General features: G+C 40.5%; 1 protein-coding gene across 3 annotated transcripts in view; it reads left to right on the top strand.

Moving 5' to 3' along the window:
* The first annotated feature begins 2,231 nt into the window (after positions 1–2,231).
* The window catches only part of gli1 (GLI family zinc finger 1), a 29,605-nt gene continuing 11,225 nt past the window's right edge, over positions 2,232–20,611 (top strand). The window contains exons 1-8 of one of the 3 annotated variants that reach the window (XM_056236222.1): positions 2,232–2,426; positions 3,667–3,768; positions 5,301–5,499; positions 7,700–7,847; positions 12,018–12,125; positions 13,829–13,966; positions 18,139–18,288; positions 18,371–18,535. In XM_056236222.1, coding sequence (XP_056092197.1) covers positions 2,315–2,426; positions 3,667–3,768; positions 5,301–5,499; positions 7,700–7,847; positions 12,018–12,125; positions 13,829–13,966; positions 18,139–18,288; positions 18,371–18,535 — 1,122 coding nt within the window. In that variant the 5' untranslated portion in view covers positions 2,232–2,314. Of the gene's footprint in view, positions 2,427–3,666; positions 3,769–5,300; positions 5,500–7,699; positions 7,848–10,201; positions 10,245–10,477; positions 10,511–12,017; positions 12,126–13,828; positions 13,967–18,138; positions 18,289–18,370; positions 18,536–20,611 lie in introns of those variants that run through there. The other 2 variants (XM_056236225.1, XM_056236224.1) reach the window with 2 other exon arrangements.

Raw genomic sequence — 20,611 nt, 5'->3', positions numbered from 1 at the left:
AAAGTTAGCTTCAGTAAAGTCAGCATCAGTAAAGTTAGCTTCAGTAAAGTCAGCTTCAGTAAAGTCAGCCTCAGTAAAGTCAGCTTCAGTAAAGTCAGCTTCAATAAAGTTAGCTTCAGTAAAGTTAGCTTCAGTAAAGTTAGCTTCAGTAAAGTCAGCTTCAGTAAAGTTAGCTTCAGTAAAGTCAGCTTCAGTAAAGTCAGCCTCAGTAAAGTCAGCTTCAGTAAAGTCAGCTTCAATAAAGTTAGCTTCAGTAAAGTTAGCTTCAGTAAAGTTAGCTTCAATAAGGTTAGCTTCAGTAAAGTTAGCTTCAGTAAAGTCAGCTTCAGTAAAGTCAGCCTCAGTAAAGTCAGCCTCAGTAAAGTTAGCTTCAATAAAGTTAGCTTCAGTAAAGTTAGCTTCAGTAAAGGTAGCTTCAGTAAAGTAAAGTTAGCTTCAGTAAAGTCAGCATCAGTAAAGTTAGCTTCAGTAAAGGTAGCTTCAGTAAAGTTAGCTTCAGTAAAGTAAGCATCAGTAAAGTTAGCATCAGTAAAGTTAGCTTCATTCGTTGAGAGAAAATGTGCGCCTTTGGGGTTTGTAGTCTTTGTAATCTCGTATTTTCACAGTCTTATACCTCAACAGTTTTACATCAAACTGCGACTTTCTTGACTTTAAAATGTATCTTTTAAATTGACAAACATCATATGTGTAATTCAGGGCACAATTCAAACAAGATCAAAATATTTGTTGTCTCTCGCCATTGACTACCATACAATATTTTTCCGAAATAAGGTCCCATAGTTGTCGACCGGAAGGGGAGGGGCTTAGGCTCTCAATGACTTGAAGATAGTTAACTCCACATCATCTTCATATATTCATCAACTAACCATTCAGAGAAGTTCAGTTGCTTCTACATGTTGTCACTTCTTCTTAGTCTCTCCATCTTTGTCTGACTCCTTTTGAACATAAAAGGCTAAAAGTTCCTGAATTTTTCAGTGCGTGTCTGTGTGACGTAATCAGAGCTGCACATACATACACACACACACACAAGCTGTTGTAGCTCCGCCCCCTCTGCCGGCAGCTCATTTGCATTTAAAGGGACGGACACAAAAACGGTGTGTTTTTGCTCACCCTCAAAAAGTGACAATTTTAACATGCAATATAAAAATGATCTGTTGGTTATTTTGAGCTAAAACTTCACATACTCACTCAGGGGACATCAGAGACTTATTTTACATCTTGTGTAAAGGGCATTATAGGACCCCTTTAAAGTGTCATGAAACCCCCTGAAAAAATTGGACCCACGCGAATGTCTGAAGTATTGTTCATTGTTAGCTCATGTAAACTGAATAAAGTGTTTCCAAAATAAACAAATTATTTATTTAATGCATTTTAAACCATGCTTTGATATCATAGTTTATAATATCCATGTATTAACTAATTCATTAAGCGCATGAGGAAAGAGATTCTCATCACACCATGAGGAGGTTACTGGATCACGACATTCACCGATGTTGTTTGACCCTAGAGAGCGGGTGAAGGGCTTAGAGAGGTGCATTATGGGACACGTACGTGTGTAGGGACAGACCCTGCGTAGTCATCAAGCCAGCTAGTGTTAAAGTCCCACTGAAGTGCCTCGGATCGCACAGCTTTGTTTGATGCGCTGACGTCATTTCCTCTGAAACAGGAAGCTAAGGCGGGACATATTGAATAGCTCCTCCCCCTTTCAAATTGCCAATAGCATTTAGTTTACCTCACAGACTGACAGCACCATGGAAGCGGATCCGAGCGCCGATGATACACTGGATTCAATAGTAGAGGATTCATTCATTTCATTCTTAACATACAGATAGAAAACGGAATAAAACTGGAGTGTTTGAGCAACCGAACGAACACACACTCCAACACATAATGCTCTGTGTGTCAACCAGGTGGTGTTTATAGCATAGGGGGCGGAGCTTCAGATTCTAGAGAGCATTTGATTGGAGAGAAGCTGTGATGACAAGCTGAAGTCCGCGGTGATGTCATAAAAATCAGTGATCCATTTTAGTAGAAATGAAATAAAATAAGCTTTCTAGACAATAAAAAAAATTAAGTATAATTTTAGGGCTTCGAGTCATTTCGGAAGAACGAAATTGCTCAGAAAAACCCAAAAATAACCAATATGTGTTTTTAGTGTTTTCAGTGATGTGCAACCTGTACATATCTGTTTATATTAAAAAAGTGTGTGTGTGTGTGTGTGTGTAGACTGGCTCCGTCAGTGAGATCCCCCTACAGCGAGGTGTCGTCTGTGTGTGTGGCGCGCCCTAGTGGTCAACCACCGGATAGCAGAGAGATGTTTAACCCCTCCATGACCCCTGGAGCCTGTATGGACCCCTACATGCGCCCGCCACACACCCCCCCGCCGCACGGCATGATGGGACACCGAGGGATGCCCCCACCCGAGGGTGAGACTGTCTTTACCCATCACTCACGCTTCATATACAGGTGAAACTCGAAAAATTAAAATATCATGCAAAAGTTCATTTATTTCAGTAATTCAACTTAAAAGGTGAAACTAATATATTATATGGACTCATTACATGCAAAGTGAGATATTCCAAGCCTTTATTTGTTATAATTTTGATGATTATGACTTACAGATATGAAAACCTTTCACAATAATTTGGGGTTTTCATAAGCTGTAAGCCATAATCATCAAAATTATAACAAATAAAGGCTTGGAATATCTCACTTTGCATGTAATGAGTCCATATAATATATTAGTTTCACCTTTTAAGTTGAATTACTGAACTTTTGCACCATATTCTCATTTTTCAAGTTTCACCTGTACTCTGAGTCACTCCTCACATTAAAGGATCAGTTCACTTTAATATTAATATTTCCTGATAATTTACGCTCCTCCACGTCATCCAAGATGTTCATGTCTTTCAATGACACAATTTGGACCTTCAACCTGTTGGACCCCATTGAAGTCCACTATATGGAGAAAAGAAATTTACCTAAAATACTTGTAAACAGAAAAAAATGCGCATTATTAATGTAATATTGACATTTGAGTCTGTCACGAAGGGATTCAAACACTTCTGTTATTTGGCGAAGTCGGTTAAAATGTAAAGCAAGTTAAAAATAAATGTTTTTATCCTCCACGTCATCCAAGATGTTCATGTCTTTCTTTCTTCAGTGGAAAAGAAATGAAGGTTTTTGAGGAACACACTCCAGGGTTTCTCCATATAGTGACTTCAATGGGGTCCAACGGGTCGAAGGTCCAGATGTGAGTTTCAGTGCAGCTTCAAAGTCTCGACACGATCCAGCCGAGGAATAAGAGTCTGATCTAGACAAACCAGCGGACATTTATAACTAAATACACATTTATATACTTTTAGCCACTAATGCTGGTCTTGCACTCGCTGTGCTGCGACACACATTACGTGATCAGGGTGAAGGAAACTCACATTTCGACCCGTTGGACCCCATTAAAGTCACTATATGGAGAAATCCTGGAGTGTGTTTTCCACTGCAGAAAGAAAGAACATGAACATCTTGGATTTAGTAAATTATCAGGGAAGTTTAATTCTGAAGTGAACTGATCCTTTAAGAGCAGTGTAATAATATATCAGATTATTGGACATCGAATCTCAAAACTTAGTGTCAGACCTATAATTGTGAACCGTATTGGTGTTTCAGGAGTCAGTGGCGCCCCCTACTGTAACCCGAGCATGATGTCATCTCATCACACACTCCCACATCATCACCCGTCGGGGTCTGAACTCATGGGCTCAGGAGACGGTGAGTCAAGCCAAGACTTAAACATTAATATAGCTAATATTTCAATAATTTAACAACGCATTCGCATGTCCACGGATCTCTAACGTGGGTTAATGGTCACATGGTTGCACTTAACTCTTTCCCCGCCGGCTCAGAATATTTTGTTTGTGCAATATATCGAAAGAAAGAACTGAGCCTTTGCTTTTAAACAAACACGTTTATTCTAACTTCAAGCATTTTTTTAAAAATCAAAAACAACTTTTTTTTTTACAAAAATGAGAAAATCTTTTTTTTACTTTTTTTTTTTTTACAAAACTACCACATGCATGAGCGATGCTTGTTCGCTTGTGTTTTGATTGGAGATTGTGTCCTCTTTCAGAAGATGTGTAATAGCGCCCCCTACCGTATAACAGTGAAAACACAGAAAGCCAGAAAATGGCGGGGAAAGAGTTAAAAAACGTTTTATTTACACTTTAAATGTATTTATTTTAATGAATTGTTAGTTTAACTCACAAACCCCAGCATTGGAAACCTTGCAGTAATTAAAGTTAATGTATCCAAATTGAAATGGTAAAAATTTCAAGTGTTCGATTATGGTTGTTTTTTGTATTTTTTAAATGTTTAACTGTACATTTTTAGGATTTAATTCATCATTAGCTTTTTTTATCAACTCACAAACCCTGATATAAATATAAATTTATAAATCTACTATTGTTTGTTCATTGTTGGTTATTGTTCATTCACAATAAATAAATAAAAAAGGTTATATTGTAACTTAAGAATAATCAATGCAATAAATATTGACATCATATACAAAAACACACATTTCAAAGCAGCTTTACAGAAAATGCATGAGTCTACATTATAATTTTGAGTGATCTGTTATCAGAGGAGACTGTAAGTTATGTACAGGTGAAACTGGAAAAATGAGAATATGGTGCAAAACTTCAGTAATTCAACTTAAAAGGTGAAACTAATATATTATATAGACTCATTACACGCAAAGTGAGATATTTCAAGCCTTTATTTGTTATAATTATGATAATTATGGATTACAGCTTATGAAAACCCCAAATTCAAAACTAGAATATTGTGATAAGGTTTTCATAAGCTGTAAGCCATAATCATCACAATTATAAACAAATAAAGGCTTGAAATATCTCACTTTGCGTGTAATGAGTCTATATAATATGTTAGTTTCACCTTTTAAGTCGAATTACTAAACTTTTGCACCATATTCAAATTTTTCCAGTTTCACCTGTATTTCAGAAAGCTAACAGTAAGCTAAACATTTATTAAATTAAACAATGTTATAATTTAGGGCAGAAATAATGAGCTCATTGAAGATTTGAATACTTGTTTGTTAACAAATGATTATGATTGTTCATTCACAACACATTAAAAAAAGGTTATTGTAACTTGTAAACGTAGATCAATCAATGCAATAAATATTGCTCATTGTTTACATGTTAACGCATTGAAGCGTATTATAAAGACCAGAAGTGAAATGTGAGTTTTCTCTCTCTCTGTGTGTGTGTGTGTGTGTCCGCCAGCGTCCTGTTTCTCGACGCCTCGCTCGATGCTGAAGCTGAGTAAGAAGCGAGCGCTGTCGATCTCTCCGCTGTCGGACGCGAGCGTGGATCTGCAGACCGTCATACGCACCTCTCCGAACTCGCTGGTGGCCTTCGTGAACTCTCGCTGCGGGCCGGGCGCCGCCAGCTCGTACGGGCATCTGTCCGTCGGCACCATGAGGTACATGACCAGCCCTCATCCAAACCCTTCACATGATGTGGGGTTTAAAGGGTTAGTTCACCCAAAAATGAAACTGATGTCATTAATGTCTCTCCCTCGTGTCGCTCCAAGCCCGTCAGACCTCCGTTCATCTTCAGAACACAGTTTAAGATATTTTAGATTTAGTCCGAGAGCTTTCTGTCCCTCCATTGTAAATGTATGTACGGTATACTGTCCTTGTCCAGAAAGGAAATAAAGACATCATCAAAGTAGTCCATGTGACATCAGTGGGTTAGTTAGAGTGTGTTGAAGCATCGAAAATACATTTTGCTCCAAAAATAACAAAAACTACGACTTTATTCAGCATTGTATTGTGTTCTGGTTCTGTTGTGGATCCGCGTTCAGTGCCGCTGCTGGACAAGGACAGTATACCGTACATACATTTTCAATGGAGGGACAGAAAGCTCTCGGACTAAATCTAAAATATCTTGAACTGTGTTCCGGAGATGAACGGAGGTCTGACGGGCTTGGAGCGACACGAGGGTGAGACATTAATGACATCATTTTCATTTTTGGGTGAACGAACCCTTTAAGTCCAGTCACCTTTATTTACAGTAGGGCTGTCAATCTTCCTCTATAATACTATTCGGATTCCATTCCTAATTTTATTTAATATTCGAATAATAAATGCTCAAATTCATCCTATTATTAATATTTACGACATTACTCAGGCTTATGGATCGCCAATGCCACTATAGCATATGGTTGTTGTTACACGTTCTGTCCACTAGAGGGTCATCTAACATTACAATAAAGATTCGCGCTGATGGTTTTCGGCTAATATCTCCGCTAAAACACCAACAAAAATTCTGAAACTTTTATCGTTCTTTTCAGTTCGACTAGACGATTCGAATCCGTTGAGTTTTCACCGAGATATTTGCGCTTCACGGGCGCTTTGGCGGGCGCTTTTTTTTACGTCGTTAAACATTTACCGTTTTTGACAGTATTGTTATGATGATACAGCGTGGATAACGTGCACAATTGTGTTACGATTCAAAAACTGTATTGTTCATCAGACGAAACAAAAGCATTTCATTTTCACGTGCGTGTAAGCCAAGGAGGCAAAAAGGCAAGATTGCATATAAAAATAACGAAAAATATACATAAAAAAGCAATATTCGAATAGTAACTTCAGCATTTGAATAGTATTGATTTTTTTAATATTCGAATTATATTCGAATTTCGGAATTCGTTCCAACAGCCCTAATTTACAGTCAAACCAAAAATCATTCAGACATTTTTTTTTACTAGTGTGTGCAGGACACTATTGTTCATTTATGTAAGTGAGGAGAGCAAAATAAAGTAAATTGTGACATATTACACCCAAACATTCTTCATACAGTGACTACCAGTAAAATCTATACAAATTTGGGACCAGAAATTATTCAGACACTTGATTATCCCTCATGAAACCCCTCACCTGATCAAACATGAAACCCCTTTTTAAGTCAAGTCAGCTTTAGTTACAGGTGAAACTCGAAAAATTAGAATATGGTGCAAAAGTTCATTTATTTCAGTAATTCAACTTAAAAGGTTAAACTAATATATTATATAGACTCATTACATGCAAAGTGAGATATTTCAAGCCTTTATTTGTTATAATTTTGATGATTATGGCTTACAGCTTATGAAAACCTTTTCACAATATTCTAATTTTGAATTTGGGGTTTTCATAAGCTGTACGCCATAATCATCAGAAAAAAAATTAAGTAACACTTTATTTTACAGTGTCATTGTTACATGTGTTACATGTAGTTACCATAGTAATAACAGTAAATTAAGCATAATTACATGCAACTAACCTTCAACCAAACCCTAATCCTATAACCCTATAGGAAGTCTAACCCAGTTTTTTGTGTAACAACGTGTAACAAGTACAAAAAAAGGTTACACTTTATTTTAGGGTGTCATCATTGTTACAGTGTAGTTATATATTTAAGTATTAAGCTAACTACATGTACTTACTATAGGGTTATAGGATTAGGGTTTGGTTGAGGGTTAGTTGCATGTAATTATGCTTAATTTACTGTTATTACTATGGTAAGTACATGTAACATATGTGACAAGGACACTGTAAAATAAAGTGTTACCGAACATTTAAGCAAAGTAAATCATGAGTGTGACGTTAAAGCGTTGTTTACGCTTGTGCTTGTGTTTTCAGCCCGTCGTTGGGTTTCTCCAGCTCCATGAACATGAACTACTCGAGAGCGCAGGGGAACATATACAGTTCTCCATCCTCCTGTCACGGGCCGTCACCTCGCCTGCCTACACACAACCCCAGACTCCACGGCCCGCACAAACACACACACGTGAGTCTCTCTCTCTCCTGCCTACACACAACCCCAGACTCCACGGCCCACACAAACACACACACGTGAGTCTCTCTCTCTCCTGCCTACACACAACCCCAGACTCCACGGCCCACACAAACACACACACGTGAGTCTCTCTCTCTCTCCTGCCTACACACAACCCCAGACTCCACGGCCCGCACAAACACACACACGTGAGTCTCTCTCTCTCCTGCCTACACACAACCCCAGACTCCACGGCCCACACAAACACACACACGTGAGTCTCTCTCTCTCCTGCCTACACACAACCCCAGACTCCACGGCCCGCACAAACACACACACGTGAGTCTCTCTCTCTCCTGCCTACACACAACCCCAGACTCCACGGCCCGCACAAACACACACACGTGAGTCTCTCTCTCTCTCCTGCCTACACACAACCCCAGACTCCACGGCCGCACAAACACACACACGTGAGTCTCTCTCTCTCTCTCCTGCCTACACACAACCCCAGACTCCACGGCCCGCACAAACACACACACGTGAGTCTCTCTCTCTCCTGTCTACACACAACCCCAGACTCCACGGCCCGCACAAACACACACACGTGAGTCTCTCTCTCTCCTGCCTACACACAACCCCAGACTCCACGGCCCGCACAAACACACACACGTGAGTCTCTCTCTCTCTCCTGCCTACACACAACCCCAGACTCCACGGCCCACACAAACACACACACGTGAGTCTCTCTCTCTCCTGCCTACACACAACCCCAGACTCCACGGCCCGCACAAACACACACACGTGAGTCTCTCTCTCTCCTGCCTACACACAACCCCAGACTCCACGGCCCGCACAAACACACACACGTAAGTCTCTCTCTCGCTCCTGCCTACACACAACCCCAGACTCCACGGCCCGCACAAACACACACACGTGAGTCTCTCTCTCTCTCCTGCCTACACACAACCCCAGACTCCACGGCCCACACACACACACACACACGTGAGTCTCTCTCTCTCTCCTGCCTACACACAACCCCAGACTCCACGGCCCGCACAAACACACACACGTAAGTCTCTCTCTCTCCTGCCTACACACAACCCCAGACTCCACGGCCCACACACACACACACACGTGAGTCTCTCTCTCTCTCCTGCCTACACACAACCCCAGACTCCACGGCCCGCACAAACACACACACGTAAGTCTCTCTCTCTCCTGCCTACACACAACCCCAGACTCCACGGCCCGCACAAACACACACACGTGAGTCTCTCTCTCTCTCTCCTGCCTACACACAACCCCAGACTCCACGGCCCGCACAAACACACACACGTGAGTCTCTCTCTCTCCTGCCTACACACAACCCCAGACTCCACGGCCCGCACAAACACACACACGTGAGTCTCTCTCTCTCCTGCCTACACACAACCCCAGACTCCACGGCCCACACAAACACACACACGTGAGTCTCTCTCTCTCTCTCCTGCCTACACACAACCCCAGACTCCACGGCCCGCACAAACACACACACGTGAGTCTCTCTCTCTCCTGCCTACACACAACCCCAGACTCCACGGCCCACACAAACACACACACGTGAGTCTCTCTCTCTCTCTCCTGCCTACACACAACCCCAGACTCCACGGCCCGCACAAACACACACACGTGAGTCTCTCTCTCTCTCTCCTGCCTACACACAACCCCAGACTCCACGGCCCGCACAAACAAACACACGTGAGTCTCTCTCTCTCTCTCCTGCCTACACACAACCCCAGACTCCACGGCCCGCACAAACACACACACGTGAGTCTCTCTCTCTCCTGCCTACACACAACCCCAGACTCCACGGCCCACACAAACACACACACGTGAGTCTCTCTCTCTCTCTCCTGCCTACACACAACCCCAGACTCCACGGCCCGCACAAACACACACACGTGAGTCTCTCTCTCTCTCCTGCCTACACACAACCCCAGACTCCACGGCCCACACAAACACACACACGTGAGTCTCTCTCTCTCCTGCCTACACACAACCCCAGACTCCACGGCCCGCACAAACACACACACGTGAGTCTCTCTCTCTCTCCTGCCTACACACAACCCCAGACTCCACGGCCCACACACACACACACACGTGAGTCTCTCTCTCTCTCCTGCCTACACACAACCCCAGACTCCACGGCCCACACACACACACACACGTGAGTCTCTCTCTCTCTCCTGCCTACACACAACCCCAGACTCCACGGCCCGCACAAACACACACACGTGAGTCTCTCTCTCTCTCTCCTGCCTACACACAACCCCAGACTCCACGGCCCGCACAAACACACACACGTGAGTCTCTCTCTCTCTCCTGCCTACACACAACCCCAGACTCCACGGCCCGCACAAACACACACACGTGAGTCTCTCTCTCTCCTGCCTACACACAACCCCAGACTCCACGGCCCGCACACACACACACACGTGAGTCTCTCTCTCTCTCCTGTCTATACACAACCCCAGACTCCACGGCCCGCACAAACACACACACGTGAGTCTCTCTCTCTCTCCTGTCTATACACAACCCCAGACTCCACGGCCCGCACAAACACACACACGTGAGTCTCTCTCTCTCTCCTGTCTATACACAACCCCAGACTCCACGGCCCGCACAAACACACACACGTGAGTCTCTCTCTCACTGTTTTAGTTCATTTACAGTAACACTTTACACTAAGGTCTCATTAGTTAAAGGCAGGGTAGGTAAGTTTAAGAAACTAGCAGAAAACTGAGCGGAGAGGAGCGCAGTGCAGGAAGTGACATCACCTGTGTGTGCCTTGTGTGCCTGCGCTGACTGTATATGCAGGTACAGGTGGTTCTGGGGATTTTGACGGCTCTTTCTCTGCCATAATTGTGAGACTTCCTAGCTTCCGGCCGGGACGTGCCTCTCCTCTTCCGAAATGAGCGAGTCAACCGGGCGCGCACATGTGGGCGGCTCCTGTAGAAGCAGGGGTGGTTGCCATGGCAGCGAGGGAGAGTGACAGTCGCCCAGCCAATCAGTGCATTCGTTCCGAATGGAAACAGTAGCTGTGTTTATTGCAGCCCTGAGACGACTACAGACACTCGCTTTTTATACTCTCCTTTTCAGAGTACTTACATTTTAGAAATGTATTGGTATATAAAGACAGTTTAAACAAATTTGGGGAAAAGTGTTTTAGAAACAAACTGCCTTTAACTTTACTTAATGCATTAACTAACCGTGTACATTTGCACTATACATTTGCTACAGTATTTATTAATCTTTGTTAATGTTAGTTAATAAAATCACAACTCTTCATTGTAAGTTCAGGTCCAACACAAAAATATTAACAGATCCTTTAAATAATGTATTAGCAAATCAACTAAGATTAATAAATGCTTCAGAAGTATTTTTTACTCTTTTTATTTTAAATAATGCAGTTAACTAATGTCAACAAATAGATCCTTATTGTAAAGTGTTACCATATTTTACATTTCTATTTAGCTTTTTTAGTACTTCAACTTATTTTATTTTAGCATTATTTCAAAAATTTTCATTTTCTTTTACGTTTTCATCTAAATAGGGATGCACGATATATCGGCCACCATATCGGTATCGGCCGATAAATGTTCATTTTTAATGTTATCGTTATCGGCCCGATAAGAAAGTTTGTCCGATATATTAAAGCCGATAAATAATGTATTATTTCCCTCAGCTGAGACGCTTCAGATGCGCACTCTTCAACATGATGATTATGAATTGCTTGAAATATGATTGAAAATCACTTCAAAAAGTAAAATACAGTCCAGTGCAACAAGTCTGTCATATCGGCTACATACAATTATAACAAGAACATTATATTTGTGTGTTTGGGACGTGGCTTTTAATGGTGAGACTTTTGTTTTTATAATCAGGCTCTCAAAAATTATAAAAAAAATTGGATTTAGATTTATGTGCCAATATATCGGTTATCGGCTTTCAAATATAAAGAATTATCGGTTATCGATATCGGCCAAAATTTTAGCTTTATGTCAGTTGCACATCACCTTTATTTCTATAGCGCTTTATGCAATGCAGATTGTTAAGGTAAATGTTTCAGTAGTTTCAGTGTTAGTTGATGCTAATATTAACCCTGCTGTGTGTGTGTGTGTGTGTGTGTGTGTGTGTGTTCAGATGAAGACAGAACCGATCCTGGGAAGTGTGATGGACAGCATTAACATCAAGAGCCTGGAGGAGCACTCAGAGGGAGACGTGGCGAGTCCTTCATCAACGGGAACACAGGTAACGTCCCATCTTTGACTAATGTCATGTTCTAACTGTTCACATCCTCCACAATCCTGGTTGCAATCCACTTTATTCCTGACGATATTACTGCGTTTTGAATTATGGGTGGCACTTCCGGTTTGGGGAACTTCCATTCAAAAAGACTGAAACGAATCATATCAAATCATAAAACAAATAAAGCTTATCCATCAGTTTGACTGAATTGAGCTGTCAAATTCCCTTCATGTTTATTTTCAGACATCATGAGAATAACGTACTTTAACGTTAATGTTATAACGAGAATATATGAATAATAATATTGGGTAACACTTTACTTGAAGGGGTGTGCATAAGACTGACATGACACCTTCATAAGCATGACAGGACACATGCATGAATATGAAGGAGGGTTAATGCATGTTTATGACAACTGTCATTAAGTGTCATTCGCTCAATTATGACATTTTTAATGCAAATATGACATTGTTTGAGATGTCTTTGTTATGACACCTTGACATAAACCAATACATCATAACCTGTCAGTGTCTTTGTCATGACAACTTGACATTACCAAGACAACATAAATATGTCATAAACATGACATAGCAGATTAATTATCAAACTTAAGAAACCACTGAGCTTTATGGGTTAACATTACATTAAACTGTCATGTGGTTGGTTTTGACATTGGCTGTCATGAGGCATTATAACTGTGTCATGAATATTTTTCTTGACCTCGACTACAGTGGTACACATTGAGTTTGTCATTAAAATGTTATAATGGCCTTATGACAGCTAATGTCTAAACCAACCACCTGACAGATTAATGTAATGTTAACCCATAAAGCTAAGTGCTTTCTTAAGTTTGATAATTAATCTGCTATGTCATGTTTATGACATATTTATGACAGGTTGTGTTGTCTTAGTAATGTCAAGTTGTCAATGGCAAAGTCACTGACAGGTTATGATGTATTGGTTTATGTCAAGGTGTCATAACAAAAACATCTCAAACAATGTCATATTTGCATTAAAAATGTCATAATTGAGCGAATGACACTTAATGACAGTTGTCATAAACATGCATAAAATCAAAAAAATGTTATGATTATAAAGGTGTCATGTCAGTCTTATGCACACCCCTTCAAGTAAAGTGTTACCGTGTAATGTCATCAGTCTACCCAGTTTAAAAAAAACAACGTATTATTGCGTTCACAGAGCGAGCCTTTCACTGATTGTTTACAACTTTATGGAAGTCACACCCATAATTCACGCAAATTGTCAAAAATAGGTCGTATAAATACAGGTGAAACTCGAAAAATTAGAATATGGTGCAAAAGTTCATTTATTTCAGTAATTCAACTTAAAAGGTGAAACTAATATATTATATAGACTCATTACATGCAAAGTGAGATATTTCAAGCCTTTATTTGTTATAATTGTGATGATTATGGCTTACAGCTTATGAAAACCCCAAAGTCAAAATTAGAATATTGTGAAAGGTTTTCATAAGCTGTAAGCCATAATCATCACAATTATAACAAATAAAGGCTTGAAATATCTCACTTTGCATGTAATGAGTCTATATAATATATTAGTTTCACCTTTTAAGTTGATTTACTGATATAAATGAACTTTTGCACCATATTCTAATTTTCACCAGTAGGTGTAGGAATAAGCTGGATGCTCTTGGTTGTTTATGTTCTTCCGGCCCCGTTTTGCAGGATCCTCTTCTGGGTTTATTAGAAGGTAGAGATGATCTGGATAAAGAGGAGAAACCTGAACCCGAGGCCGTTTACGAGACGAACTGCCACTGGGAAAACTGCAGCAAAGAGTTCGACACTCAGGAGCAACTCGTGCATGTAAGGAAGATTTACCGACGGACGTCAGTCCAAACCAATATACTGCTATTTTGTTTCACATTTTGCTTCACATTTTGTCTCCAAAAAGGAAGAAAAGCCATGAAAGCAGCATAACAGCAGTCCATAACAGACTTGTATGCTATATGGCAAGTCAGTATGATAGATCTGTGTGATAAACAGAAAGAAAATCAAACCGTTATTCACGGATCATTTTCTAAAATCTGAAATCTCGTTTTTATTGCACCACTCAGTGTTGTTATTGTTAACTAAAAATATTAAAGTTTGTAACATTGTTACATATGTTACATGCAGTTACTATAGTAATATTAATAATTACTATAACTTATGCATAATTATGTCCATAAATTATGCATAATTACATGCAACTAACCCAAAAACAAACCAAACCCTAATCCTAACCCTATAGTAAGTGCATGTAGTTGCTTAATATTACTCAGTACTTAAATGTATAATTACACTGTAACAATGACAAGTAAAGTGTAACCCAAATTGTTTTTGTAATTGAAAAAATAATCAATAAATAAAATATAATATAAACTTAAAATTCAAGTTGAAGTTCTAAAATTACTTAAACTGAAAAAAATATAATAAAATAAAAAAATATTAATGCTTTACAATATTTTTTTTTTAACTGCATTAGTTAACATGAACTAAGAGTGAAAATACTTCTAAAGCATCATCATAATAAATTATTAAAATTAAAAGTTATTAATATTCCATGGTTCATAATCTGTTAATATTGTTTAATGGACCTGGGCTGCGTTTCCAGATAACGACGGTTTCTGAGCACTTACGAGCATTTTCTACGAGCGACTTTATGAACGTTCGTGTTCATTTCACAAAAACGCACGATCACACGCAGGTGTGCGAGTGCTACTCAAGAGCCGCTGTCCGTTTCTCAACTGCTGAAATGTCACCGTGGAGAATGGCTCGTAATTGTAGCACACGCTTGTATTTTGAAATGCAGTTATTAAGATCAGTCGTACGATCGTTTTTACGAACTTCTTAACCTTACGATGCTTTTGGGAAACAGACCGTAATATTAAGATCAGTCGCACGATCGTTTTTACAAACTTCTTAAGCTTACGATGCTTTTGGAAAACATACCGTAATATTAAGATCAGTCGTACGATCGTTTTTACGAACTTCTTAGGCTTACGATGCTTTTGGAAAACAAACCGTAATATTAAGATCAGTCGTACGATAGTTTTAACGAAATTCTTAGGCTTATGATGCTTTTGGGAAACAGACCGTAATATTAAGATCAATCGTACGATAGTTTTTACGAACTTCTTAGGCTTACGATGCTTTTGGGAAACAGACCGTAATATTAAGATCAGTCGTACGATCGTTTTTTAAGAACTTCTTAGGCTTACGATGCTTTTGGGAAACAGACCGTAATATCAAGATCAGTCGTACGATCGTTTTTACGAACTTCTTAAGCTTACGATGCTTTTGGGAAACAGACCGTAATATCAAGATCAGTCGTACGATTGTTTTTTAAGAACTTCTTAGGCTTACGATGCTTTTGGGAAACAAACCGTAATATTAAGATCAGTCGTACGATAGTTTTTACGAACTTCTTAGGCTTACGATGCTTTTGGGATACAGACCGTAATATCAAGATCAGTCGCACGATCGTTTTTACGAACTTCTTAGGCTTATGATGCTTTTGGGAAACAGACCGTAAGATTAAGATCAGTCGAACTTAGGCTTACGATGCTTTTGGGAAACAGACCGTAATATCAAGATCAGTCGCACAATCGTTTTTAAGAACTTCTTAGGCTTACGATGCTTTTGGAAAACAAACCGTAATATTAAGATCAGTCGTACGATAGTTTTTACGAACTTCTTAGGCTTACGATGCTTTTGGGAAACAGACCGTAATATCAAGATCAGTCGCACGATCGTTTTTACGAACTTCTTAGGCTTATGATGCTTTTGGGAAACAGACCGTAAGATTAAGATCAGTCGAACGATCGTTTTTACGAACTTCTTAAGCTTACGATGCTTTTGGAAAACAGACCGTAATATTAAGATCAGTCGTACGATCGTTTTTACGAACTTCTTAGGCTTATGATGCTTTTGGGAAACAGACCGTAATATTAAGATCAGTCGAACAATCGTTTTTACGAACTTCTTAGGCTTACGATGCTTTTGGGAAACAGACCGTAATATTAAGATCAGTCGTACGATCGTTTTTTACGAACTTCTTAACCTTACGATGCTTTTGGGAAACAGACCGTAATATCAAGATCAGTCGCACAATCGTTTTTACGAACTTCTTAAGCTTACGATGCTTTTAGAAAACAAACCGTAATATTAAGATCAGTCGTACGATCGTTTTTACGAACTTCTTAGGCTTACGATGCTTTTGGAAAACAAACCGTAATATCAAGATCAGTCGCACGATCGTTTTTACGAACTTCTTAGGCTTACGATGCTTTTGGAAAACAAACCGTAATATTAAGATCAGTCGTACGATCGTTTTTACGAACTTCTTAGGCTTACGATGCTTTTGGAAAACAAACCGTAATATCAAGATCAGTCGCACGATCGTTTTTACGAACTTCTTAGGCTTACGATGCTTTTGGAAAACAAACCGTAATATTAAGGTCAGTCGTACGATAGTTTTTACGAACTTCTTAAGCTTACGATGCTTTTGGGAAACAGACCGTAATATCAAGATCAGTCGCACGATCGTTTTTACGAACTTCTTAGGCTTATGATGCTTTTGGGAAACAGACCGTAATATCAAGATCAGTCGTACGATCATTTTTACGAACTTCTTAGGCTTACGATGCTTTTGGGAAACAAACCGTAATATTAAGATCAGTCGTACGATCGTTTTTACGAACTTCTTAAGCTTACGATGCTTTTGGGAAACAAACCGTAATATTAAGATCAGTCGTAGGATCGTTTTTACGAACTTCTTAAGCTTACGATGCTTTTGGGAAACAGACCGTAATATCAAGATCAGTCGTACGATCATTTTTACTAACTTCTTTGGCTTATGATGCTTTTGGGAAACAGACCGTAAGATTAAGATCAGTCGAACGATCGTTTTTACGAACTTCTTAAGCTTACGATGCTTTTGGAAAACAGACCGTAATATTAAGATCAGTCGTACGATCTTAATTCGTACAATTAATGGAATCCAGGACAACGGCTCACAACATAAAATTAGTCTTTATGCAGATGACTTACCACTTTATTTAAAAAATCCATCTGAGTCACTACAGGAAACATTTAACATTATTAATAACTTCTCAATAATCTCACACTACACAATAAACTGGAATAAATCAACTATATTACCGTTATCTCTGGATGCGTGGGATTCTGCTGTTCAGGACTCCTCCTTTCCTCTTCACACTGGCAATATAAAATATTTAGGTATTCATATTTCAAATAAGATGTCAGACCTCTTCCACCTCAACTATACCGCTCTGCTAAAAAAAATAGAAGATGACTTTAAAAGATGGACAAAACTTCCACTCACTCTCATAGGACGAATCGCATCTGTTAAAATGAAAACATTACCTCAGATCAATTACCTATTCTCAATGCTCCCCATCACCCCTACAGACAAATGGTTCAAAACACTAGACTCACTAACAACCCAGTTTTACTGGAAAAACAAAAAATCCAGAATCTCACTTTCAACATTACAAAACAAGACTTATGCTTATGATGCTTTTGGGAAACAGAACGTAATATTAAGGTCAGTCGGACGATAGTTTTTACAAACTTCTTAGGCTTACGATGCATTTGGGAAATAGACCGTAATATTAAGATCAGTCGTACAATCTATTTTGCGAACTTCTTAGGCTTACGATGCTTTTGGGAAACGCAGCCCTGAACTGACATGAACTAACAACGAACAGTTGTGTTTTAATGAACTAATGCTAACAAAAATTATGAAATACTGTAACAAATGAATTTCAAATTTGAGTCAATCCATTAACTAATAGCATTTTATTGTAAAGAATAAAAACAATAAAAAAAAAAAAAAATGAAAACTACAAATAAATGCGAACTTAAAATATGCATAAATACTATAATAGTATATAAATCACACTGGCAGCAGGTGTTTTCCCCACATCAAGCATCCCGTTTCTTTGGTCCTGATTCTCCCGTCTCTTGCGCAGCACATCAACAACGAGCACATCCACGGGGAGAAGAAGGAGTTCGTGTGTCACTGGAAGGACTGTTCTCGAGAGCAGAGACCCTTTAAAGCGCAGTATATGCTGGTGGTCCACATGCGCAGACACACCGGCGAGAAGCCACACAAGTGCACTGTGAGTTACAGCTGTGTCACATGACTTCTGTTTCAACTCTCTCTTGAAGCCGAGTATAAATGTTTATGTGTGTGTGCATCAGTTTGAAGGCTGTAATAAAGCGTACTCGCGTCTGGAGAACCTGAAGACTCATCTGCGCTCACACACCGGGGAGAAACCGTATGTGTGTGAGCACGAGGGCTGCAACAAGGCTTTCTCCAATGCGTCAGACCGAGCCAAGCACCAGAACAGAACACACTCCAACGAGGTATGCGTGATAAAACATGCAGATGTACACGTGAAACTCGAAAAATTGGAATATGGTGCAAAAGTTCATTTATTTCAGTAATTCAACTTAAAAGGTGAAACTAATATATTATAGAGACTCATTACATGCAAAGTGAGATATTTCAAGCCTTTATTTGTTATAATTGTGATGATTATGTATGGAAGCGTATTGCATTCACTTGAGGAAAAAAAATCGACTGTTTTTCTGAATTAACGAGTTAATTATCTCAGAATTACGAGATATTTTTTCATATTTTTTGCTCTGTTTTTCTGAATTAACGAGTTAATTACCTCAGAATTACGAGATATTTTTTCATATTTTTTGCTCTGTTTTTCTGAATTAACAAGTTAATTATCTCAGAATTATGAGATCAATTTTTCTTGAAAAACATTTTTCCACTCTGTTTTTATGAATTAATGTGTAACGTAAGAACTACGGAAGCAATTGCAAGTAACAATATTTATTGGAAAACTCAGAACACAGTCCACAGACAGGCAAGGTAGAAAACTCAGTACACGATCCACAGACAGGCAGGTAAGTGGCGCAGGGACTCGATGGTCAGATGGATACAGTGCAGGTGAAGTGAGGTGACGATCAACAAGACAAATCCAGAACATCCACAGGGAACAGACAGGAACAACGAAGGATGCTGGAACGAAGAGGGATCAAACACCGGACATCACAAACAACGATCTGACAATGGAGATGAGAAATGGGTGAGATTAAATAGACTGGGATGATAGACTGCAGCTGGTGATGAGTGATTACTGAATGAGCTCTGATGAGCAGCCACGCCCCTCTAATCAGCACACACACACATGTAACAACAGAAACACGAGACATGAATGAGACATAGGATTTACCCACCGTGACAGTACCCCCTTCCCTAGGAACGCCTCCTGGCGTTCCCAGACTCCCTTAGTCTCCCTTAGCGTTCCCAGACTCCCTCCCAGACTCCCGATTGTAATCATCGATAAGGGAGTGATCCAGAATGTCTCTAGCTGGCACCCAACTTCTCTCCTCCGGACCGTAACCTTCCCAGTCCACCAAGTACTGTAATCCGCGTTCCCTCCGTCTCGAGTCCAGAATACGATTAACCGAATATGTGGATTCCCCATCTACGAGGCGCGGCGGGGGGGGAACCGGGACTGGCGGATTAATGCGAGCATAAAAGACGGGCTTAATTTTGGAAACATGAAAGACGGGATGGATTCTCCTGTACACTGGAGAAAGATTCAGGCGGACTGTCACCGGGCTAATGATCTTGGTGACAGCAAACGGGCCAATGAATTTAGGTGCAAGTTTATTCGAAACGGAACGGAGAGGAATATCCTTGGTAGAAAGCCACACTTTAGAACCGACGACGTATACGGGAGGCTTCCGCCGGTGGCGATCGGCTTTGGCCTTGGTGCGCGCCCCCACTTGGAGTAGAGTCTCACGGGCTCTCGTCCAAGTGCGATGACACCTCTGGACGAAGGCGTGGGCGGAGGGGACCGCGACTTCGGATTCCAGACTAGGAAAAATTGGTGGCTGGTAACCTACACTACACTCAAATGGTGATAGGCCCGTGGATGACACTGGCAACGTATTGTGGGCGTACTCCACCATAGAAAGTTGCTGACTCCACGAGGAAGGATTCTTGGACACTAAACATCGCAACGTTCGTTCCAAATCCTGGTTGGCTCGCTCAGTTTGACCATTGCTCTGGGGATGGAACCCAGAGGACAGACTCACAGTCGCCCCCAGAAGTTTACAAAACTCTCTCCAAAATTTGGATACAAATTGGGGTCCTCTGTCAGAAACCACGTCTGTCGGGAGGCCATGAATCCGAAAGACGTGGTCAACGACAATGACCGCTGTCTCCTTGGCTGAGGGTAATTTGGGCAAGGGAATGAAATGGGCCGCCTTCGAGAACCGATCCACCACGGTCAAAACTACCGTGTGACCCTGGGAGGGTGGGAGGGCGGTAATAAAATCTAGTGCGATATGGGACCAGGGTCTCGAAGGCACCGGCAGCGGTTGGAGTAACCCGTCCGGAGATCGATTGGAAGTTTT

Source organism: Rhinichthys klamathensis, unplaced genomic scaffold (genome assembly GCF_029890125.1).
Source record: "Rhinichthys klamathensis goyatoka isolate OS25496 unplaced genomic scaffold, OSU_Roscu_1.1 h1tg000441l_1, whole genome shotgun sequence".
Taxonomy (NCBI): domain Eukaryota; kingdom Metazoa; phylum Chordata; class Actinopteri; order Cypriniformes; family Leuciscidae; genus Rhinichthys; species Rhinichthys klamathensis.
The sequence above is the reverse complement of the archived record's forward strand: the minus strand, read 5'-3'. Positions and strand labels throughout refer to the sequence as shown.